Source organism: Branchiostoma lanceolatum, chromosome 13, assembly GCF_035083965.1.
Source record: "Branchiostoma lanceolatum isolate klBraLanc5 chromosome 13, klBraLanc5.hap2, whole genome shotgun sequence".
Taxonomy (NCBI): domain Eukaryota; kingdom Metazoa; phylum Chordata; class Leptocardii; order Amphioxiformes; family Branchiostomatidae; genus Branchiostoma; species Branchiostoma lanceolatum.
Window position 1 is genome coordinate 10080920 of NC_089734.1, and position 24412 is coordinate 10105331.

Consider the following 24412-nt stretch of genomic DNA (forward strand, 5'->3'; position numbering starts at 1 on the left):
GACATCTCCCTTTAGTATACTTAGAATTAGTCAGGATTCAGGAAGGTTACATTCTCTCTAAACCACCCATGTAGGTTCAACTATTTGTCCACACCTCTTGTGATTTATGAACAGACTAAAATTACAGCAAAATCACAACATTTAATATCAAGTACAATGTATTTATGTTATGTAATTGAAGTCATTTCCCAGAAAAATCTAACCTTACCTTTGCACTATTTGGAAATGATACCATACATGACCAACTATATGCATAGATTTTTATCTTATAAAACCTTAATAGCAAAATAATGATAGACACAGGGAAGAAACAAGAAGAAAAACAATGTCTCGCTTGTATTAAAGAAATTTTATTTGACATCTTTCTTCCAAGCTCGATTTAATTGAAATAGCATCTTTTTCAAACTGATCTTAGATTCTAGAATTCCATAAGATTTTGGATCTTGACAGACTCTCATTTGCAAAATCACGTTTCTATGGCCTATCGCCCTATTGGCGTGTTTGTTGGCCAAAGGTTTAACCTCCATGGTTGGCCACAGTGACCTCGCACTGCAAGAACCAGTTTCACATTACATGTAATTTGAACATATATGCTCAACTGCACTCTGCAATAGCTGCCTGAGCAATCAAAATATACAAGAACACATGGCACTTAACAGCAAGCCAACAGCTGTTACTATCACCAGACATAAATTGCACTATTCAATTTTCTTGCAATGTGACATTTCTGGAAACATATGTGTGTGTTTCAGAATGACCTGTTGACTGTGTTGGAACTAGTGTACCCTCTTAGTTGACCCCAAGGAAAGTGCTACTAGTATACTGCATTGTTACTGACATCCTGTAGTGTCTCTTATTAGTCCTGAGCTCCAATTTCAAATCAAACATTACTGCATCAAATTACACCATTAATTCAAGTAGTGTGTATTCTTTCAAAGAAAGGGTTACTGATATTTTTCCAGACTAGCAGTGATTAACCTGAATTGTGATTTTCAATTTCTCAGTTATAACAGTAACGTTATCGCGTTTATTTCTGCAATTTGTTTGATAAAACTGGTAAGTTAAGCTAGACCTCATAACCATGGGTTAAGTCATTGATGGCCGCTCCTCTAATCAAGTCTTTCATGTACTCTTTCTCTTTTGCAAAGTCATGGATCACGTAGAAGTAGGCAAATAACCCCTCAAACTCCCCTTCAATTGTCTTATTCTCGTAGTAGTGGTACGGCTTGTCGTGTTGGAAACCAAACCCGACGACGTCCACCATGTCGCAGAAGTGGAAGGCTGTTACTATGGCGATGGTGCCGATGGTTGGGATGTTCTGGAGGAGGACACAACAGCAAGTATTAGAAACTAGAAACCATTCTTCCACATTGTCACAAATAATAGGACTATTACCTCTGAAAGACGATCTTAGCCAGTTGCTGTTGTGTTGGAGAGTTGGTCGTCTTGGGATCTCTGGGAAAAAATTTCGGGACCGAGAAAAAGCCGTCGTCCTGGTCAGGGGCTTGAAGAGGTGGTCGCTAGGGCAGGTTTGACTGGACTTCAGTGTCATAGTCTCAAGTTCTTATTAAGAAGGCCAAAACAATTCTCATTACTACAAGAGTAGAAATAGTTGCCATTCTTATTTGTTCAGATATCTGTAATAGAATGACTTGTGTTTTGCCTACCATCATTCCAATATGATCATACGACGTCCTACGGGCAACCTGGGGGTTTAAGATGCGGATGCGGCTAGGATCAACATCTAAAGTCTCCCCAATCTCCTTCCAGAATGTTCCTTCTGGCTTTTCCTGAAACAGTAATAAATCAGAAGAGAATATAAAAATGATGTAAATGATGTAAGTAAACGCAGGATAAAAAGACAAGGTTCATAATGTGTTTTTTAAAAGAATCTCTTCAATATGCATGCATGCTATTGCTCAGGATTGGGGTATTCCTGTATACAGGTTAAGAACTAGCAACAGAACATCATGAAAGGTACTTGTTAGATATTCTTAAAAAGTAGAGAGAATATAAAAATGCAGCTGCAGGACGTTTCTACGACAGCAGATGCAGAAACCAACTTGGATGATGATGAGAGAGAATACAAGGTAGTGCAAATAGAGCGTTTCAATAAATGGTAGCACCCCACCTTCTGAACAACTGCCAGAAGCCAGGCCAGGTCATCTGACTTGTATGGCACGATGATGTAATCAGCATCAGAGTCGACTTCCTTATTTGTCGCACTCTCGGGGTACAGAAACCTAAAGGTCGTCTTGGATCCAATTTCCTTCTCATACCCACGGACAGGTGCATCATTCATTCTGTAAACAAAATTCATTCTAGTCAGTGAAAACATTGTACTCTTCTTTGTTTCTCACATCATTAGGCCACACCATTTTAATTTCTTGGTTAACGGAATTTAAAAAAAAATGCTAGATTGGAAAATCAAGAGGAAAACAGAACCTCAGAGGAAGGTTTGAATGTACTTTGGTGCACACAATTTCAGGGAGTGAACAGGGTCAAGTGCAAGTTTTCACCCCAGCCTTCTGTTTTCATGATTTTTTGGTTGCTAGAATTTAAAAAAAATCTGTTAACCAAGAAATAAAATTGGTGTGGCCTTAGAGTCTGTTGGGTTTGACTTGTAGAATTTTCAGGATACAACAATGAAACGTTGTACATATCTAAACATTTCTAGCATACAACAGTTTACTGCAAACAACTTTTTCAGGTACAGGTTTGATGAATCTCTTTTCTAATCTTACCTTATGACAATGTCATATTTGTCTATCGTTGACCCAAGATTCTGACCGCTGACAAGTCCAGAGCTGCCGACAACAATACATCTGCGACACTTGCCTCCTCTGCACAACAACAAAAAACATGTTTGTCAACATCTCAACTCTGGGGGCAATACTTCATTTGTTAGTTTTACGAACTGGATTTAGATCCTACTTTGGTAGACGAAACTTTATCTAGTCAGAAAAATACTGTTCTATGTTTTTGTTTCTTACATCATCAGAGTACAATACTGTTTGGCTTGACTTGTCAAATTCTTAGAAATATTGTGGACACTTGGCTTTGTAATTAACTGTTTCAGACTATTGTACATAATTCATGTACTTCAGCCAAATATGTTGAAATCTCTGACAGATCAGATCCTGGCTGAAACGATAGTCACTCAACTTATTATAATAACTAAATACATGTATACTGCAAATGGTTCAATTCAAGACTGCCCTCCCTATAATATTCTAGAACGAGGAAAGCCTTCAATGTTGAGACTGAGTCACTTGGAATCACTTACCCTGCCAAGACTGGATGGCTAGAACTAGGCAGCAACTCTAGAAGCTGGTCAACCATCTTACCTGAAATATACAGAAAGATACACTGTAACAGTGTTACATGGTGTTGAATAGCCAAGTGGCTACGCTAGAAAACATGAGATCTGGAGGTCTAGGGTTTGATTCCAGCTGCAGGCATTCCTGGCTAGACGTTGTGTCACTTTACAGGACGTTCCTAAATACACCGAGGTGTGAAAATGGGTACCTGACTTCGGTTGGGGAGGTTAAAGGCAGTGGAAGGAAAGGTATGGGCTATGCTATCCAACACCTTACCCTAGACACAGTTTATAACAAACCACTGCCCGTACAGCCTCAAAAAGGCTATGGGACTATCTTTACCTTTTACACTGAAACCGACTGTTTCATTCTTACTCAAGTAGATGAATAGATCCTAGACTTGGAAACAAGTAAACTGTATGCATTTCTACACATTCTTCCATGGACTTGATATTTCAAGTTATGTGAAACCATAGCAGAAGAAAAATCAGTATGCTAATGACATGCATAAAGGGCACAGTGCTTACAGTCCTGGTCTGATAAATAAAAGGGAAGATTGTCGTGTCCATCATCCATCAGACCCTTCCACTCTCTGAAGCCTTTCTTAACAAACAGTGGTAAGTTGGTGTTAAACCTGTGCAGGGGTACAGCAAACATTACATATTGTGCAAAACACTTAGTGTATAGAATATCAGCTGCTGTCATGCTGTTATGGTACCAACTAAATTACAGAGTGATGGTGTGTGTGACAATCCTTCCGAACAAATTTCCCAGCTCTTTTATCAACATTTGAGAAAGAAATGTTTAAAGTTGAGGGTTCAAGTCATATTCTACATTACTCAATGTAGAGTTTTAGAGGAGTGAATAAAGTGCAGACATAAAGGTAGGAAGATAGACAAGGGTACTACAGAAGTAGTCTTACTTTGGGTTGATCTCAGTGACCATACTCTTGGCATAGCCTGGTATACAGGTGCCACCTTCTGGATACCTGAAAAACAAGTAGGCTCTTAATGTCTACAGTACAATTAAACCGTGTCTGTGAATCAGTGTGATGCAAACTCCTGAAAATTGAATGCACACTCAGGGGAATTCTAAGTATTGTCATAGAACTCAGCTACCATACAATTTGAAATAAAGCAATTCGGACAACTTCATTTGTAGGGGAAGGTGAATTTAGAATGTATGAAACAGATACAGCCATTTAAATTCCAGGCCTTTTTTAATGAATTGTGAGAACAGCACATTAGGAACTTCTGTTATCATAGAAAGCAGAAGATATGTACAGGAAAATAGACACAGTCATACATACATGTATATATATATACAGTGTATGTATCATAGAAAGAGAATGCAGTATCATGTGCTATGTGAGTGATTGTATTACATCATTGTGAGTGAATCATAACTATCAAATGCAGTCCACATTGTCAATCAATGGCCAAAAGAAGTACAATAAGCCAATGAAAAATAGTCTATCGCATACTTACTTAATAGAGTGAGAGAATTTTGGTCCAGGTGGTCTAAAATGAGTGCAAGAAAAAATGAAATCAAACCGATTGCACATCCAAGTTAAGACGCAAACCTTGCGAGAATGGAGAATGGAGAACATTCAATAAAGACTATAAAAATGCAAGCATTTCAGAGTAGTTGCAGTGAATAATGAATAAAGCACCATCAATGTGAAGAAGAATATAAGAAAAAAGCTCACCTTATCCCTATTCTTTTCAGGAACACTTCATCTGCAATGTAAATGTGCAACACTTGGATTGACTAATGGTCTATCTGATGTACCAATCACCTTCCAATTCAAATTCTAACATATTCATTTGAATCATTATCAAAATGAAAAAAAAAATTATACAACTATAAGCTATTGATACATTTTGTGTATCTTATCTTCTGCTGATGCATTAAACTATAATTGAGAATTATATTCTATAATTCATAAATCCACAGACCTAATACTTCATGCATATCCTCGTGAGATGACTTAAGTCAGACTCATGCATGAGGATGCTGAGAACAGTACCTGTGTAATTAAGTGAACTGTAATACTCCTGTAGACTCGGGCCTAGTGTTTTATGAATCTTGTGGCTGACATGTTTATAGAAGATGTTGATCATGATGACCCCAGCACCAAGCAGGAAGACAAAAAGTTTCATGGCTAGCTCCATGGTTCTCATGGCGACGTGTCTTTGCGTTACGTCTTCACGTGATCTTCCGTTGTCGTGTTGTGGAAAGACAGGTCATCGTTGTTTGAAAAGGGAGCACTTTTTTTAATGTTACTCTCGTCATGTTAACCTGTGGAAGCTGTGCTGAGATATTCAGCACTTGTCATAATTTGAAACTTGCTGGTTCATCAGAAACGAGTTGTGTACAAAAGCAGGATGTAACGTTACAGCAATGATCACACAGATGTCTTCAGGATCTCTCACATTGCTGTAAACCTGTTCAGTTCTGCATGACCTCTGAAGAGTTATAGAAAAAAGACAATCAAATTAGAAACAATCGACCCCTGCAGTTGAACTGTTCCAATAAAAGTCACTAGGGGGCCTCAACCAACACCACACAAATACTGACCATAGCATGTCCATAACACGAGATATCAAAACAGGAAGTCTGCTGCAATTCCTTAGAAAGCCACTAGGGGGCCCATTATCGAACTCGACTTCTGTTTTCCAGACACCTAAGTTATATATACTTGTTACCAAATCCAACACCAAATGTTTTTTTTAGATTTTTACATGATACAAAAATATACATTTTGGAACCTTCCCACATCTTCTATCTCATCAAGGGAGGTTATACCAAGGCCTTGGGATGCTTGGTAATGATGTCTATAGATTGTAACATATCTTATACAATAGAATCCGCTTATTTGCATAAGGTTCCGGTTCGGAATTGTTTTGACCAAGGACCTAAGTAGTGCGTGAAGATAAGACGCAAATCCTAGGTTTTCTCGTTAGTTTTGGCTCCCAATTTTTCGGCTATCGCTATAGCAGTGCGTTATCTTTTATATTTCCTGAAAAACCCGATCTTCGTAGCGTTTTACGGTTTCCGAGTTTTGGTCGTCCGCGGGTACTTCCTGGTATTAGTGCGCGATGACGGTAACGCGGCTTTGTCGCCTGATTACCCGAATCGTGCGTTCTATGTGCGTTTTGCGTGGTTTCGCACCATCGGGGATTGCGGAAAACCTATCCTCACGATTTTTTTCATTTTTCCTAATTGCACAGACAGAATGATGACCTTTATTTCCATATCAGTCATTATCCTAGGAAAACTTTTATTTTCCTTCCAGTGGCCTTGGAAGAATGCCCTAAAAATAGCAGTTTTGGGGATGAAAATTCCTTTTAGTGACGGTTTTCACTAAAAATGACGTTTCCACAGAAAATATCAAATTCGTCTGTCGTTCGAAGATAAGTCACCCCTATCCATCAGAAACATTGAATCGGCCGAAAAGGGATGTTTGGAAAAGCGCTATTGCCTTTCTGGGAACGAGTCAGGTCGGCCCCGAATTTAAAAAAAAAACTCCGAACCGAGACCATAACTGATTTGCCAGTGTATTTTATGCAATAATAAGGAGTAGTCCATTACCCCCGGGGGACAAAATGAGAGGCACTGAGGGGGAGGATCTTGGTTAGTCTCCAACCAGACCCAATAGATTGCAAAGACAGTATCCAACTGGAAGAAGGAGCTTATAGTGCAATCTAAGCTATGAAAACTCCTTCTACCTGTTGGATACGGTCTTTGCCAACCCGTAGGTCTGCTTGGAGACTAGATCTTGGTAACCTGTTAGTGTTAGTTGCACAACTTAAGGTCTCACTTCTGTATTACTCCGAGTGGGTATGCTAAACGAGTGCGTGGCCCAAAAAAATGAACGGCTGCATGAACGTGTGTGTATATCGGTGGGAAATTCCCTTTTGGCTAGGCCAACCTATCTCAAGCGTCAAATTGATGAAAGCTTGTTTGTATCTGAAGAAATTAGCAGGCAAAGTTCGGCAGCCGCGCGCGAGGTCGGACGTACACAGGCCGGGCATTGTGTGTGAATCGGTCCGGCGCTTACAGCTGGAAAGTGGCTTTGTGGGGGTGTAGCCAAGTGCAGTTTGTAATTGCTATAAAAAGAGATTGTATGTAGTGAAAATGTTTTTACAATTTTTTTACATAATCTAGGGTAAATGTTCTCAACATGGAATGAAAAACATTGGCACATTTTCTATATCTTCATTACGAACGCGCCCATGTAAAACACGTATTATAACATGTAATCCTATGGGGCGAAAAAACTCATGAATGAGACCTTAAGTAAAAATGAAAAATATTCATAAAAAATCAACGATTAGCGCTGGAGCGTAAATTTCAAAACGATTGATAATCCGGCGTCACCCCACATTTTCTGACTGCAGGTTGTCATGGCAACGGACTAGTCTACTTTTTTGAGGGGCGTTTTTATTGTTTTTTTCATTGTATTTTGCTTTGCTAGATATAGAAGCCATTTGAAACAAGGTCATAGTTTTAGATCGTAATAACACGAAAGAGAGCATCGTTCTGTTCCTTCTGTTGCGTTTTGTGCTGGAAAATTAGGTGTCAACAAGCACAAAGACGCACGTATCTCACTAAACTGCAGCCTTGCGGGTGAGGCTAACGCATACGCAAGCTAGCATATTGCAATACACTTCCAGACGTAAAGCTCCGTGTCAAGTAAATGGCTATGAAATACACTTTGGCTTACGACGACAACCCCCCCCCCCCCCTCCCCCCATGCTTTATTCGTGTATCTTGCCTTATTTGTGTATCTTAGAACGATTCCGATGGCCGTCTTTGTGTCTGTACCCAGATCCAACCTCGCACTTTCAGAGTATACCCTGCCAGGCTGCGCACAAAGCAGCACTTTGATTCGTTGTCTAGTCCTATACGCCTTTGATTGCATATCAGCCAAGCTCAAAAACACGCTTTCTGGCCAGCATGGGCGTAATTTGAAGCCCCAAAACACTAAAAGCCGCACAATCTGTTCTCTCCTTATCCGCGTCCGCTAGGGGGCGCTTTCATGCATTTTACAGGTGTCAAATGCCAATGCGTCGACGTAAAATTCCCAAACTTTCAGGGATGATGGAGAAAATAGTTTTCTTTCGTTTTAATCATTATTGACTTAATACATTATACTTAAGGTCTCACTTCTGTATTACTCCGAGTGGGTATGCTAAACGAGTGCGTGGCCCAAAAAAATGAACGGCTGCATGAACGTGTGTGTATATCGGTGGGAAATTCCCTTTTGGCTAGGCCAACCTATCTCAAGCGTCAAACTGATGAAAGCTTGTTTGTATCTGAAGAAATTAGCAGGCAAAGTTCGGCAGCCGCGCGCGAGGTCGGACGTACACAGGCCGGGCATTGTGTGTGAATCGGTCCGGCGCTTACAGCTGGAAAGTGGCTTTGTGGGGGTGTAGCCAAGTGCAGTTTGTAATTGCTATAAAAAGAGATTGTATGTAGTGAAAATGTTGTCAATTTTTTTACATAATCTAGGGTAAATGTTCTCAACATGGAATGAAAAACATTGGCACATTTTCTATATCTTCATTACGAACGCGCCCATGTAAAACACGTATTATAACATGTAATCCTATGGGGCGAAAAAACTCATGAATGAGACCTTAACTTGCACTTGAAGGCCAAACTTGTAACGTTTGTTACAGAAAATGTTGTTACAAGAACATAATTTTTTTATTCAACCTTGCTTAATCATCATAAACCAATCTATTGCGTACAGAAAATGCGTTCTTTGCCCCGAAATCTTACAAAAAATATGGAAACATTTACCTTGGCCTTGACTGTGACTGTAATAAAAACACATGCATCATCAACACCCCACCCCACTCGACAATCTGAGCAAATCTGACCTTTAACCTTCATGGCATCGACATGTACATTAATTTATCATCACCTCTAAAAAGTACATCGTACATCATCATTCGCTAGAATTTGAATCCATTCAGATGTCATCAATTTATGCTTAAAATGTTTCGGTTAGATATATTTGATATTTATTGATATTTATTTAGAAAGTTAGTCGTTCTGTTGTGGTACTCCTTGTCCGATGATGTCACCATGGCGATGTTGCTAGGACGTTTTACCGCTACTTATTTATTACCATTCCGCAATCTCCCTAATGAGAATAAATGATACCCTGGATTCCCTTCAAAAATATAATATGATAATTTCTATAATATTTGCAATGTAATCACATTTATTTCATTTTGATTTCATAAAAATACACCCATCTTTCAAAATGCGAACTACTTTCGGCGGATGGACCCATGTCATCAACACCTCCAAAAATAGATCCCAATCAAAGATGGCGGGCTGTGTCAAGAATATTTGTGGGTTCGTTGGGTTTGCTTTATATTTCTGAAACGGAATCACAATCGTGATCAGATATTATAACGCTAAGACGTCTCTGAAGATGTAAGAATTCGTGCAGTGTTAGCTAGTGTTGCTGTCTCTGGATATATTTCAAACACGAGAGGTTTTAGTTGACAGTGTTGTTACACGTTGGTTGCGACAACAGACTGGATCTGTCCCAAACGTGTTGAGCTGGTTGCCAAAATATTTTGTCGTGCATGCATTTTCTTTCCTGCTTACGATAACCTGCATCAAATCAATAACCTGCCAGAAACTTCGAGAAGCGCGATCTGTTGCCGTCTGACATGCCTGGATTGTTGTTGTTTATCGTCTGAACCAAATTGTTTACCATTCGATGATACTTGACGTAACGGTGTGATCCTTTAACGTAAACTTTCCCATCTTAGGTAAACTGAGGTGTGAGTGAGAAGAAAATGGCCATGGCAGCTAAACCTTTAAACAAAGGCTTCGGCAGAAACGGGATGCGAACCAACGGGGTGGTGATCCCGGACACACTGGTCGCCCCTCGGACCAGCCAGCCAGTCCCGAACCACCTTCTGGATACCAGTGAGTTTTCGAGATAACAAAACGTTTTTGATTATATTATAAAATTTATATTATACTTCATATTTCTATGTTATAATTACTTTTACATGTACATGTATATTGAATTGCTAATACAGTATTGTTTGATAGAAATCATTTTTTTCAGAGTACTGTAGTTGCTCAAATTGATACTGCAAGTCTTGAAATCTTGGTAGTGGTTTTATTTTCATGGTTTTCTCGTTGAGATCTCCTTCGCCAAGTCACCAGACAGCGAATATGTGTTTCCAATGTATGTACATCAGAATTGTTTAAAGCACAAACCTAAAATACGGTGAAAACCGGTGGGTCTTGTGGCGCAACGGCAGCGTGTTCCGCTCAGAACCAAGGGGTCCCGGGTTCGAATCCTGCCGTGTCACCGATCTTGTGCCCTTAGGAAAGTCACTTTACACGACTTTCCCAACATGCCAGAACGGTCGTCATCAAGACCGTGGGTATTAAAGGCAAGAATAAAAAATCACTTTCCCCTTCCGTCACGAAATTAAGTCCCGTGAAGATAGATGAATTTACAGTGCATTAAAAGAGCATGTTGATTCCTCATCCAATATTAGATGCTTTAGATGAGAGAACAGTTGTGGTGCTTTGTCAGGCTATGTGTCACTTAGTGTCCTCGCCCTCTGTCAGTGAAGAATGAATCAAGTGCCCTTGGTGGGACGTCACATTCTCTCCATGTCACGCCCTTGACCCTCATCTTGCCCCATGTTATACCATTCCTCATGTTTTATTCAAGTCAGGCTGTTCCCGTCTGTTTGTAAAAACAGTACATCCCAGCAAAATGTTACATAAAGCATGGTTTTCTGAAAGTCTAACACTCAGTTGATTGCCGGTGTGTAGTAAAAATTTAAAATTTGAATGATTTTTTAAACAAATACATTGTGTATTTTCGCAGGCCCAATATTCATAGGCATTTAGAACTCTAATCGCAAACGCACGAATATGCCTATGAGGACTTCTGCTTGTATATTCAGCATGTTTTGAACCTTTGTCCTTCCCAACAGAAATCTACACGAAGGTGAACCAGAATGTGTTCCTGCAGGCCAGGCCAGCAGTCATCCACTTTGCAGGCTTCGAACTGAACAAGACACAGAAGCAGATCATGGTGGGTCTGTCTGTCTGTCTGTCTATCTGTCTATATATACATGCATGTAAGCCTGTGTGTGTGACTGTCTGTCTGTAGAGCGAGTCAGACTCAGAGCTTTAAGAATGTAAATGAACAAGTGTTTTGACTGATTAGAACATCAGCCCATGATTTATTGTGTTATTATGTCAAGTTGGTGTCAAATTGAAAGTTGAATGGAATGAAGGGGAGACAGAATGCCGTGATTGATAAATGTTCTGATGTCATCTTAAGAAAGAAAGGAAGAAATGAGCTGTTATGAGTAAAAATCCAGTTGCTGTATCTAGGTATTTAATCTGTGTATCACAAGCCTGTCGTTACATTTTCATTAACTAGTTTAAACGTGCTGATTGATTGAATAACTTCTCCCTGCTGCCTAACTCTGTAACCAACAGGGAATCGGCTGCCAAACGGATACTTCAGTGTGCTATAGGTTAAAAACAACTCATATTTTCTCCACTTCAGAGGATTGCCAACGTATCAGGTGACATCCAGCGGATGCACATCCTCCCCCCAGCCACCTCGTACTTCAGACTGAACTACACGAAGCCTGACCGTCTGGTACCCGGGCTAACCATGGACATACAGGTGGACTTCACCCCTGATGAGTGGAGGTACTACTACGACTGTATCAGGATCCACTGCAAGGTAGGGCCGATGTTTCAATGTTTGTTTGTTTGTTTGCATTGCATAACTGGTAAACTGCTGTAACTTTCAATTCTTGAGAAAGAGGAATAAAGTTGAGACAAATTGAATTCTGTCCTAGCACTGTCATTGTCCCAGAGCTACAAATGATGGTAAACTGCCGTAAGTTACTCAATTTCATCTGAGGGAAGTAAGGAAATTTGTATCCTTTCCAAGGGCACAACAAAGGGACCTGCTAGGGATTGGAACCCAGAACCTTAAGATTTTGAAACAGCAACCTTAACCACCGTGCCACCGTATGAAGTCTGTGACATTAGGGAGACTGTGTTGTTATTACTGTAAGTTAAATGTACAAATCATCAAAATTTTATTTGTTAAGTTTAGTTGAAGAAGACAGTAGAATGCTAATGACACATATGGGAAGAGTTGAATAATAGGATACAACAAGCTCAGCATATATAAATGATTTATTTTGTAATAAATTTTCTCCAGGATGACGAAAACTTGCTGATCCCTATCCATGCCTACCCTGTGATGGACACTGCAGACTTCCCTGCACAAGTCACCTTCCCACCAACACCCATCGGACAGATGTAAGTCTGAACCTTATCGACTGAAAACACCACCAGTTACCTATAGCTACCTATAGCTATATAAATATCAGGGCTGTCTCCAGCTTTAAATTTTTTTCTGTCCCACACATTGTTAGGGAGTCCATGGTATTACATTGTTTTATTTTTATTTTAGGCTTATATGAAAATGTATTTTCATCAATTTTTTGTTATGAAGTTCAGATTTTTTAGGACGGATGGGGTGACTTTTCCCCCCGTCCCAACAAGCAAATTTCCCAGGACAGGGACGTACAGCTCTGTCTAAGATATAGTGTAAACCTATAATTGTGGCCTTTTATTTCATTAATCTACTCACATTCTTTAAAACAATTCTATTTGTGATTTTTGTCCACTTTTTGATAAGGTTACATGTAAACAATTTGTAATGCACTGATGATTTATTCTGTTAATGGTTATTTAGCTGAAACGTGGTAAGTATAGTTTAATGTGAAGGCTAACATTTGGATGATTTGACATGATCATATCATTTGTGTGTTATTCCAGTCGAGTGAAGAAGATCCCGCTGAGGTGTAACGCACCCATCGACTTCGAGTTCCAGATCTCCTTCATACAGCCCCACCCGGCCTTCAAGGTCGAACCGCAAACAGGTAAAGGTCATCCAAAGGTCAGGGGTCATAGACTTACTTTTGACCCACTGTTGATTTAAAAAAAGTCTGAATATGATATAGATATTGTGTTTTCACTGGTGTTATATCTACTTGAAGTGTGACGTAAAATTTACGTAAACAGAAAAAACAAGCAGAAGTCAAACTTCTTTTGTTACCCCAAGTGTTTTGTGACTTTTCTATTTGTGAATAAAGATATTCTTGCTGACCTGTCATGTTGTTTTTTAGGCACAGTCCCGGCCAATGGGGAAGCTACCATCACAGTGACCTTCTCTCCGACGGAGTTCATCACAGCGAACATGAAGATCCAGGTGACCGTGTCACAGTTCAACTCCAAACCGCTCCTCTGCAGCTTTGTGGGGACGTCACAGCCTGGGCTGTCCGCAAAGTAGGATCATCAGTCTTGTCTTAATCATAGGAATCTTAAAGACCATTGTACTGAAGTTAGAGATAACCTATAGAAACGGTATCATTTTTCCACTTCCCTTAAACTTTTCTTGGATGATATTTCTGAATTTTTATACTCTGGTAAGTTAGTCTCAAACATCAATTCCAAATTGATCAACGAATTCCTGGTATGTATGCATTTCCAGTTTTCTATTCGTTAAGTGTACAATTTTGTGCAATTCAAAGTCTAAAAATTACAGATGCATGGTCTTTATACTCGTATTTCAGCGTGTTAGCATCTTATGGTCAACATAACATTATGAATAAAAGCAAAACACTTCCTGTATTTTACACATTGTCTGTTGAGAATAAATGTAAATCTCACTTTTCAAAACTGTGTCTTAAGCTTGTCATCTTCAAATGCCAGTAGGACCCATAACTCTTTCTTGGTCACAATACAAGCCCCCAAAATGTCCGTAGGCTTTTTGTTATCCATGATATACAAGAAATAGACACTGTTTAGTTTTTGTATTGAGCCTGGCATGATATGCATATCTGCTAGACCATTCCTGGCTGTTGGAATAGAGTCATGACAGATTGCTGTATCTTGGTAGGGTTATTTTTAGAAGTATGCACTTGGCCCTTGCCAATCATTGGCTGTCCTTGTGCTTTGCAACCCAACATTAATCAATCTGTAGTGTCAATGTAATCTCCAAGCAGATGTTGGGGTGAAAGATTATAAAGTTTTCTGACTGCTGCACTTCTCTGAAGTCATCCACACCAACTGGTTGTGAGAAAACCCAACATCTGCTTGGAGATTAGTGTCAAAGTGTTATGGGCTGTAGAATCACAATGTATAGTTAGCAACAAAATTATTCATACCTCTAACAATTTTTCATTGATCTTATTACATCAAAAGTTGTTTTGTTATTCTTTAAACTACTTATGCAAGTTAGAAACATAACTGAATGTAATCAAACAACAGACTGAATATTTGGAAAATTTCAAAATTCAGGGGTACTTTATTCATTCTTTTGAAAAATGTCCAGCATTATTTATTCATACTTTAAGGTTTGATACAATTCATTTAAATTTTGATACACAGCCATAGTGTTGCAAATGAGATCAAACCACAATTGTTAGTATTAACTTTCAACTGACAACTAAAAGAGTTAAAAGACGATACAGATTCCACTCTGCTACCTTTCATTCTGAAAAAAGCTATAAAACATTAAATTCGCAGGTAATTGTTTTGTTTATAGTGTATGTTGTACCCTAAAATTGTGGTATCGTGTTGTGTTCTGTAGGACCATGATGAACGGTCATGGTGCAGACGACAGTGACGACATGATAAAGATGGGAGAACCGCTGGACCCACATTGCATCTCACCCATCCACATGGCGCGCAGGAAGAAACGGAACAAGACTCGGGAAAGGACGCGATCCGGGGGAGCCACGGCACAGCCGGTAAGAACTGATTTACTCTCTGATTGTTTTATTCTTACAGTTCATGGGCATACAATTATTCTTACAGTTCATGGGCATACAAATGATAACAATGGTCATGTATAGATCTGAAAATTTTACCAAAAGTAAAGGCTATGGCAATGGATAAGACATATTCAAGTCTTTGAACAGTTGATATAAGAATGTTGTAAACATGATTGTACTTCTTTGTTCAATCGATTGATATAGTTGTGCTTGTACAATGCATATCGTTTTTACATTGTTGGATCACTCTGGCCAATATGTAAAAAAAAAGGAAAATCCCTACCTACCGACCCGAGATTTTTGAGTACCTTAGGAAACCCTTTTTTTTACCATTTTTCCAAGGCCTTAGCACATGAATTTTACACAAAATTGAAAAGTGTTGCATTTCATTCATCAATACCACATAGACAAATTGATAATTACATACATGTGTGCTACATACTGCCAAATGTTCTTAAACACGATCACAAATGTAATATCCCAAAGGTTGACCAGTTCCTGTAGTATTTGTAACACTCAATTTTGACTGGTTTCAGCCACAGGACATAGAGTATGAAGGCCTGAGATTTCCCCCCAACCTGAACACCCCGTACGCCGTCTCCAGTGTTCTGAACCAGACCCCCGGCAAACTCAGGACAAAGGACCTGAGGGAAGGTATGACGGACAGGAGTTATCATTTGTGTAGTACTGTCACTGACAGTACTGTAGTACTGTCACAGTGAGTGCTACACTCTATCTGTCATAGGAAGTCATAGTCATCCATAGAACTGTAACAGGTCTAAGGGGTTTGAAGGACTAAAGATTAAATGGCTGGATAGATTTTGTAAACGGTTGGACGTGTCAGATCAGTCACTGACCAAATTTGGTGGATGCTTCCTGAAACGTTTGACCGTTTACAAAATCTATTCAGTTGCTTGAGTAACTATTGTATTGTGTATCTTATTGCCTGGATATTTTTAAAACCTTCATTGAAGTATGAAATGAAATATTGAACAAGAAGTTGAAAATAAAAATGAACCCCTAGGTTTGCACAGTTAAGATATACAGGAGTGCATTATACTGGGGGATGTTGGGTTGGAGATCGGTTTGGATTATCTTTTCAGGGCGTTAGAATTATGTACCTAAGGTGGAATTGGCTAAGTAGATGTTGCCATTCTTCTTTAAAGAATTACTTAATATACTGCTGTGACATTGCCTCTGATGAAATGGTTTGTTAAGCCGTTTTTTCTTCATGTTCGTTTCTGTTGTTGACACCAGCCATCACCTCTAAGAAGGACCTTGCGCCCAACACCAGACAGATGAAGGAGGCCCTGTTTGAGTACCAGGTACAGCAGGACGTCATGGCAGAGAGGAAAAACCAGCTCAGATGGTCAGTCATGGACAGTCATCGTTATTCAAGTTGTTGATATTCATTAACGAAGATAAAAGAGGCTTCTAGATGCGCAGTGAACAAGCATGTATGTCAGTTGACTAACGCTAGATGTGGATATTTTTAGTACTGTGCTTATCTCATAGCTAGATGAACATGCACATAATACACGTAATCTAGTGTGGTAGACTTTCAGCTGATTGAACACTGCACCTATAGACTACACTTGTCAGTTTTTAGTAGACCCAGAAGTCAAAACTAGTGTTGGCCTTTCTCTTTTCAAATTGTTCTTTTACTTTGATCATTTTTTTAGAAGGGCTTGGTTGATTGAATCAAGTATCCATCGTCAAGAGAGGTACAAAAATGAGAAGATACCATGTAATAGCACCAATTTTGCAATTTAAATGGTGAATGTGTACCTCTCTGTTGCTTTGAATGGGGAACTAAACGGTAAAAAATGGAAGTTACAACCTCTTCTTGTTGTGTTAGAGGTCCCTACAAATGTTTCATCAGTTGGCATGAGTTGAACCACATCTTTCTGTTCTCCTCAGGCAAGTCCATCCAGGCAAGGACCAGCTGACGGCAACAGAAAGGATGGAGATTCTGGCCAATAGGGAGGAGGCTGAGAAAGAGTATAGGGTACGTATTACCCGAGGGCTCTTCTAGATAATCTCCAAGCAGATTTACCGGTGGCATGACGGTATCCAAAGGGCCAAAGCAGTATCCACTTGGCCACAGGGATACTGTTTTTGCCCTTTTGGATACTGTCATGCCACCGGTAAATCTGCTTGGAGATAACTTCTAGGTAAACTTCAGTGTATGAAATACCTCATGTGTGGCTGTAAAGAGGGTTTTTATGTATTGAATTAAAAGTTGAAAAGGAACTATGCTATTTTACTGCTGTGCAAAAAGGTCAGCTAGCTAGAGGATTAGCCTGTTCCATCTATTTACTGCAAACTGGATGTAACAAACAAGAGTAAAAGTTTGTTCCTTGATTGTTTTTCAGTTTCAAAGAGGCGACCCTTTACCAGACATAGAGTTCAACAGAGCCTGCACGGCGTGTTCGTTACGGCGGACATGGAGGGTCGCAGGGGAGGTAAGTCAGCACAAATACAGTCTAGAATTCTGTTTTCTCTGATACATGTCTCTGAAAAATTAAATGATGGCACAGTGGTGCACCAAATTCGTGTGTGTAATCTAGCACACATTTGACAGATTACCTAAAGAGGCACGGTGGGCGTCACTCCACCGTTGTGGTAGGAATATCGTGTAAAGTGCCTTTCCCAAGGGCACAATGTTGCGGCATGGCGGGTACCGAACTCGGAACCTAATTCTCTGAACCGCTATGCCATACTTAAAGAGTTATGATAAATGTATGATGTGTTAACCAGTGCTGTACATGTTTTTATGATGACCCAGAAGTACATGATATGTTTGTCTCCCCCTGTACAGTACCCAGAAGTGTCTCCCCAGTTTGACCTGTATAAGAACAACCCCTGGGCCATAAGACATCAGGCTCTCGGCAGGTTTGCACAGGCTGCTAGAAAGGTAAGTTATCTCAAGGAGTTATAACCTCCTTGGTTATTTCAAGGCTCAACTCTCTTTTGATGTTTCTGGACTCCAGTTTTCTTGTTGGTATCATTTTACACCTTCCCCTCCTATGTAGGGTCATTGCTTTGGGACCCATAATTAATCTTTAACATTTAATCTAAAATCCTGCCCTCAAACTATCGATAGAACATTCAGATGTTTTGTTAAGATAAGACTTTGAACAACTTCTATTATTGGGTAGGGAATAGGATCAACTGAAAAAAAATTATGCCAATGAGACCTTAATAGCATAATCAATGAGAAGCATAAATGATACATCAATCATAAAGGTTAACATCATTTGGCAAAGTTATGAGGTCTCTAGTTGAACAATGCAGACAGTACATGACTTTGTGACATTGACTTTGAGTTTTGTTCTCTTCCCTTCTGCCAGGTTATCATTAGGCAAAGAGTACATAAAAAGTTAGGTTCTTTGAAGACGTTTACTACGGACTGGCGGAAGGGAAAGTATGCGGTGCAGGACGTTACCGACGTCAAGTTCAAGGGCGAGGATGATGAGATTAAGATTCCGCTGGAGATGACGGCACCGCAAGTTCAAGTGGAGTCCTTCCCGTCATACGTTCCCCCTGATGTCAAGGACGACATGGTAAGGAAAATGTCCAGTTTGTCTGATTTCCAATCTTTGTGTTTTGTCATGTTGCACTTCTAATGAGCTGAAAATTTGGCTGTTGGGAATTGTTTCAATTGATGAAGGAAGAAATGATTTTAAAAAAATCTATCCTTTCTGCATGTCCAATGGTGGTGGCAGAAAGCTTGGTCAGATACTGTTGATACATTTAAGTTTGAGATGATTTGATTTCGTAGGAGAGAGAAAATTGAGTGTTCGCGGTGGTTTTAGGTTTGTGGTTGAAACAACATGGTAGGTGGGCAGAAGCATTTTTGCAGTGGTTTTAAGTTCACGGTGAAGAGGTGATCACGAAAACTGTGAACTTGAATGCATTTACAGTATATTTAACAAGGCCTGGTACACAAAACATGTTGCTGGATATCTGTGTTTAAAGAGTACTTACTGATGATGTGTTCTTTTGCAGGCTCCAGACGCACTTGGTCCTGTTCCTGCCAAAAATGACGATGTTTTTGTCAAGAGGAAAGTGCCATACTTCAGTCTCAAGGTAGGCGGCCTTGCTGCACACCTCTTTCCTCAAAACATTAGGATTGAAGCATTATCAAACTCATCTTTAGTAATATTTGTCAACTCAGATGTATTTTCTGCTCAATATGGAGGGAAAGTGTTACTTAGCAATTTCTAAGTTTGTATATTTATATCTATTCATTGAGGATGGGGCAAAAAATAAAAACAGAATAAAAGTCTTAGAGTAAAAACAGAACATACATAGTAACTCAGTGTGTTTCTTCAGGTTCCTAAACAGTATGATCTGATGGGCAACATTGTTGCACGCCTAGTGACACTGTTTTAACATTATCACTTGTAGCATTAACACAAGTGTCTACTATTCAATGCACATGGAAAGGCACTGCTAAAATTATAACTTTAGAAAAGTAACACAATGTGTTTCTTCAGGTTCCTAAACAGTATGATCTGATGGGATACAACCAACACGGTGTGCACGACGCGTCCAGGGGTTACGTCACGCCCAAACTGGCCCGGCCGCTCAGGGCGGGAGCGGAGGACGAGATCATCGTCCTGCCGGCTCCCCTAGTGGAAGAGGAGGAAACTGCAGCAGGGGAAGGAGAGGTAGAGGTGGTTGAAGACAGGATGTCCAGAATAGATCTGCGTGAGGAGACAGACAAGGCCGCCGGGCCCAGGACTATGACTCTGGTGCCACCTGAAGCTTTGTTCCACCCTCCTGACTACCACCCGCTGCACATCTTTGTAAGTATCTCCCTACAGGGATGGAAAATGGATACCTGTTATTGTGAGATACACAGGCAAAAAATGGATGTAGATTCACTGTATTGTGAATTCTTTTTCATTACATTTGTATATTCAGTTATGCAGATTAAATAAGTTGCTGGACCAAAGTACTGTTGCTTGAGAAATATTTCTGTGTTTTCCTGTCATATAGCAGTACCGTCTGTCACCCAGTGACTGTTACATGGCACCTACGAACTTTGATTTGTAGAGCTGAAAAATTTATTACAAAATGTTTGTGTTCTCTAAAATATGCTCCAGTCTTTGTGGTTTTTGTGCAACCTCCCAGCTTACCATTTCTACATGCATGCAGTCAAGTAGAGTTTTATCTCTTTCTTTTGATGGTCCAATGTCCGCTTTCCATGTTACATCAGTTTGTTTGCGTACTCTAGAAAAGAGTTCCAAAAGCAAGCTTTTTCACACTTTTTGTTTCCTGTTCTCTCAGAACCCGGCGCCTGGTCTGCAGGTGTTCATGGCACCCATGCCGTACGCGGAGACGGACCCAGACTTCCACCTGTGTCCGCTACCGAGGTACACGGTACCCAAGGACTCCCCGTACTGGACTCAGCACCTCGCAACGCAGAAGAAGTTCTTAGACAGAGAAGTAAGACTTTTTTGTATTGTGTTTTTTTTTGGCTTTTATATCAGCAAAATATGTTGGTACCGTAATGGCAAAAAAATTACTTGTTATTTTGCAGTATGACTTAGCACACATGTACTTTATCACAAATTTTCTTATTCTGCCATATATCATATATGACTCAATCCTTGTGTATATGCATGATCACAGATTCACAGGTTTTAAAAAAACTATGATGTCAGTGAAAATGCTTCAAGTTTATTTGAAGAATTATGGACTTTGTCCAATGGCATACTCTTGGCCTTTTTCCTCTTGTGAACATTTCTCTATCATACTAGCATTGTATAATACAGTCTATTTAAGGCCTTGTTATAATCCATCTCCTTTATTCCATTGCAGGATGTGATCAAAGGCATCATGTCGTGGAAGAAGTTCCCGTCCCAAGGGTTGATGTCGCTGGCCAACACCCCCACCCTCACCAACGTCTGGGTACCCAGATGGTCAGAACACTACTCAACTTTACATCTTTTGCCATTTGTTTATTGTTTATTTGCATGTAAAAAAAGTACATAAGAATCTATTGTTCGGTCTACCATACTTTGTATGTCTAATCATCTGTTCAACCTTCATGGCCCACTTAGATTTCATAATAAAGGCAATGCTTTTTGTGTTTTCACACGCTCTCATCAGTTTTGTGGTTCCCAGAAGATGTCGTCCATATAATCGAATCAACATGGCCTAATTTTAACATCCATTTTTAAGCATTCAACCAAAAAGAATTGTAAAAGCATTTTTGCTTCCCTGCCTCTTGTTTCCAGGTCGGACCCGTTTAGCTCAGACCTCCTGCCCGATGAACCCCCAGCCCTTCTGAACAGTCTGCCAGAGGAGGACAGACAGGCCATCGAGGTCGCAGCGTAAGTATTTGTTGGGTTCACTAGTAATACACAGATAAAGTAAACACTTTTAGCCGGACAATGGGCAATGTTAGGTATGATTTTTTCAGGGGCTTATTTTGTTCATGTACAAAATACTTGTACATTGTATGTTGAAAACCTCTATGAACTCTTTCATTGAAATGTTGATTATATCACTCTACAGTAACTGAGTGCATATTGATAGGCTAGGTTTTCTACCTAAATCATTGAACATGTTTTTAGCATCTTCTATTTGTCATCCTAACATATACTGTATATTTTGACTTCTCTCTCATCACAAATGTAGGAACAAAAAACTCTTTTGTTGCTGTTTTCCCAAAGATGGAAATCTTAAAGCCATAATGTGGCATTCTCAGTAAGTTGATGGACGTGAATCAGTTATGATGTATGTTTATGTTTTCCCCCCAGAACTGAAGAGGAGGGAGCCACAGGGCCTGAGTTAACCCCAGAAATGGTGAACGCCCAGTTCAGCACCAGTCTGGAACAGATCCCAGAGGAACCTGCCAAACTGGAAGGGTGGGTATATTAATTACTGGTGTGATCTCTGAACTGCAGTGTGAAAACATTAGATAGCTTCAGATAATCTTGTAGCTAGATGTGCAAAGGTTAGGTGTGACAGGTCGTACAGTGTAATATAACCAGCTACTGCCGCGCCGCGTGCCTGCAAAGCTGGTGTGTAACTCTGAAGGGCGGTTATACATGTAGATACAGATATAGTCGATGCTGTAGGGCTGTTGTGAATTAGGATTTTACCATGATCAATACTGACCGACGGAGGCCATATATAACAGATATAGATACAGATTTAGCAAGGAAAATCAGTAATGTGGGCACCAAAACAATGAGTCGGACCTTCTGAGACAGAAAAGAATTTAAAGCTTGAAACACCCCTGATGCTGTTTTAAGATTCACCATCCAATGTTAGTACATGTTTTGGTCTGAATGTTATCACCGTTCTGTTCATAGTGTATTAAACTCATTGACTAACTTTAAACCTATGCCCTGTTTCAGGTCTGAGTTCCCCCATGCAGGAAAGCTGCCCCCAACAAACAACCCAGTATCTGCTGCAGGACCTATCACCAGGTAGAGAGATCTGTTGCTGTCTTTATTTACTCCTATCTCCTTTGGTATTCAGTTAGCTCTATTCTTCCTGCAGGAGTTCAGGAATGATATGATTAAAGAAAATCCGGTCATTCTGTTGTTCTCCATGTTTAATACTGTGACATACCTGACAGTTTTCTGTGTGTTCTCTATTCTACTGCTACGTTGCTGACAGTTTTCCGTGTGCTGTTCTCTATGTTACTGTGACGTTCCTCACAGTTTTCTGTATGTGTTGTTTCCTGCACACATTCCTGACATTTTTCCGTCTGTTGTTCTCCAGGGAACAGCGCGAGCAGGAGTTGGAGCTGTACCTACAGCAGAGGTACAACAGGCTGGGTTCACGGGTTCAGACCAAGGTGGACGACATGGACCGTCTGGTCACCAACAAGGATCTCCTGCTGAAATAGAGCAGCAATTCCTACTGCACTCCCCCCAAGACAATCAAATCCCCATCTCACATACTGTTACAACATGTTCCCAAAGTCTTTTGTCTGCCCACCTCCCCCAACACACACCTGTCTGTTGTTATTGTTGAGGAATTATAAAGGTCAAATATATAGATAAACCTTATTATAAATCATAGAGAGTCCATGATAACTGGTAACACAGGGACACTATGACTACAGTGCTAGGTTGGTCTGTACTGCAGTATAAAACCCTAAAGCTACGCATAACTCAATAGAAACACACAGTTCCATTTGTTGTCACAATGCATTAGATGTGTCTGGCCTGTTCCAGACTGACAGTGAATGACTTAACTGTTTTGTCACTTTCAAATTCAGCATGTCTGGAAGAAAACTGGCCATTCTGAAAGAAGGCCTACTGTCAGACATGTAGACACAGTCAGGAGCTTCAAGCTCGTTTTGTTCACAGAACTGAATCAGATGTGATATCTACACCTTTAGGGTCATTTTATTAAAAGTCCTATACAAGTGAATTCACTGTTATTATAAAAATATTGGTGAGAGCTGTTGTTTGAAGTGCTTGGCACACATGCTGAAACATACAAATACAAACAGTTGGTAAAATTTTAATTGTACATGTGTTTTCTTATGGTTAAGGTATATTTCCCTGTCATCCCATGTTGAAATTGGTGCATCTAGAGTTACAGAAACACAGTTTTGACAATATGTTATATGAAGGATGAATTCTTTCTTCAGTAGATTGTGGGCCTATTATAATAATGTTGTCCATGTTGACTGGTGTCTTATGTCTGAATTGCATACTTTCTTTACATATTGGAACTTTGTACACCTTATATGAATAGTTTTTCATTGCACGATGTTTTTAAGTAAGCTCATGTTGAGTGATCTTGCGTGATGCTGTAGAAATGAATCTAAAAAATGTAAAGTTAAGATAAATGATGAAATATGTGTGTAAAGACTTGGCTTTATCAACTGTACAATGTTGGCTTCCACTGGGGAAATTTGTACATACTGCTGTAGATAACAAAGAGCTATTGTCTTCTCGAAACTTTCTAAAATAAAATTTTCTACACAGTTAACCCTGGATTTTTCCGTTGTGATTATTCAGAGATGTCATAACTTCCAGGTGGGATGATACAGTCAAATTGACATTTACGAATTATCATTGTAGGAAAGACTCTAACCTAACACTGTATTGTACTAGAATTAGGACTTGGACAGAGAACCTTTTGATGATAATGCAGGTACTGGTCATGTCTACAGTATGTACGTGAAGAATTGGAGGTCAGAATTCAATGGCCAAGTCAGTCAGAGCAACCTCCTTG

At 39.8% G+C, this 24412-nt stretch overlaps 2 protein-coding genes across 3 annotated transcripts; one reads left to right on the top strand and one right to left on the bottom strand.

Annotated features, from left to right (window-relative positions):
• Positions 1 to 330: 330 nt before the first annotated feature.
• On the bottom strand, positions 331 to 9247 carry LOC136447015 (CMP-N-acetylneuraminate-beta-1,4-galactoside alpha-2,3-sialyltransferase-like). The gene is made up of 11 exons (XM_066445683.1): positions 9132 to 9247; positions 5350 to 5788; positions 5029 to 5059; positions 4808 to 4840; positions 4243 to 4308; positions 3848 to 3954; positions 3287 to 3347; positions 2745 to 2843; positions 2132 to 2303; positions 1668 to 1790; positions 331 to 1318 (listed from the first exon to the last, which is right to left on the bottom strand). Exons 2-11 carry the CDS (start codon positions 5501 to 5503, stop codon positions 1067 to 1069), a joined length of 1098 nt encoding a protein of 365 aa, XP_066301780.1. The 5' UTR covers positions 5504 to 5788; positions 9132 to 9247; the 3' UTR covers positions 331 to 1066.
• Positions 9248 to 9579: 332 nt separating this feature from the next.
• LOC136446922 (cilia- and flagella-associated protein 221-like) lies at positions 9580 to 24166 on the top strand. 2 transcript variants are annotated; one of them, XM_066445573.1, is made up of 22 exons: positions 9580 to 9695; positions 10121 to 10280; positions 11315 to 11415; positions 11899 to 12081; positions 12571 to 12671; positions 13194 to 13297; positions 13544 to 13703; positions 15010 to 15169; positions 15730 to 15847; positions 16451 to 16562; positions 17114 to 17201; positions 17569 to 17658; positions 18015 to 18110; positions 18547 to 18759; positions 19205 to 19285; positions 19696 to 20007; positions 20492 to 20650; positions 21026 to 21126; positions 21445 to 21540; positions 21970 to 22077; positions 22573 to 22644; positions 22943 to 24166. In XM_066445573.1, the coding sequence occupies exons 2-22, from the start codon at positions 10148 to 10150 to the stop codon at positions 23067 to 23069; spliced, it is 2715 nt and encodes a 904-aa protein (XP_066301670.1). In that variant the 5' UTR covers positions 9580 to 9695; positions 10121 to 10147; the 3' UTR covers positions 23070 to 24166. The 2 variants fall into 2 exon arrangements, with proteins under 2 accessions (XP_066301670.1, XP_066301671.1); XM_066445574.1 differs by having other exon boundaries at positions 9634 to 9691.
• Positions 24167 to 24412: the final 246 nt, after the last annotated feature.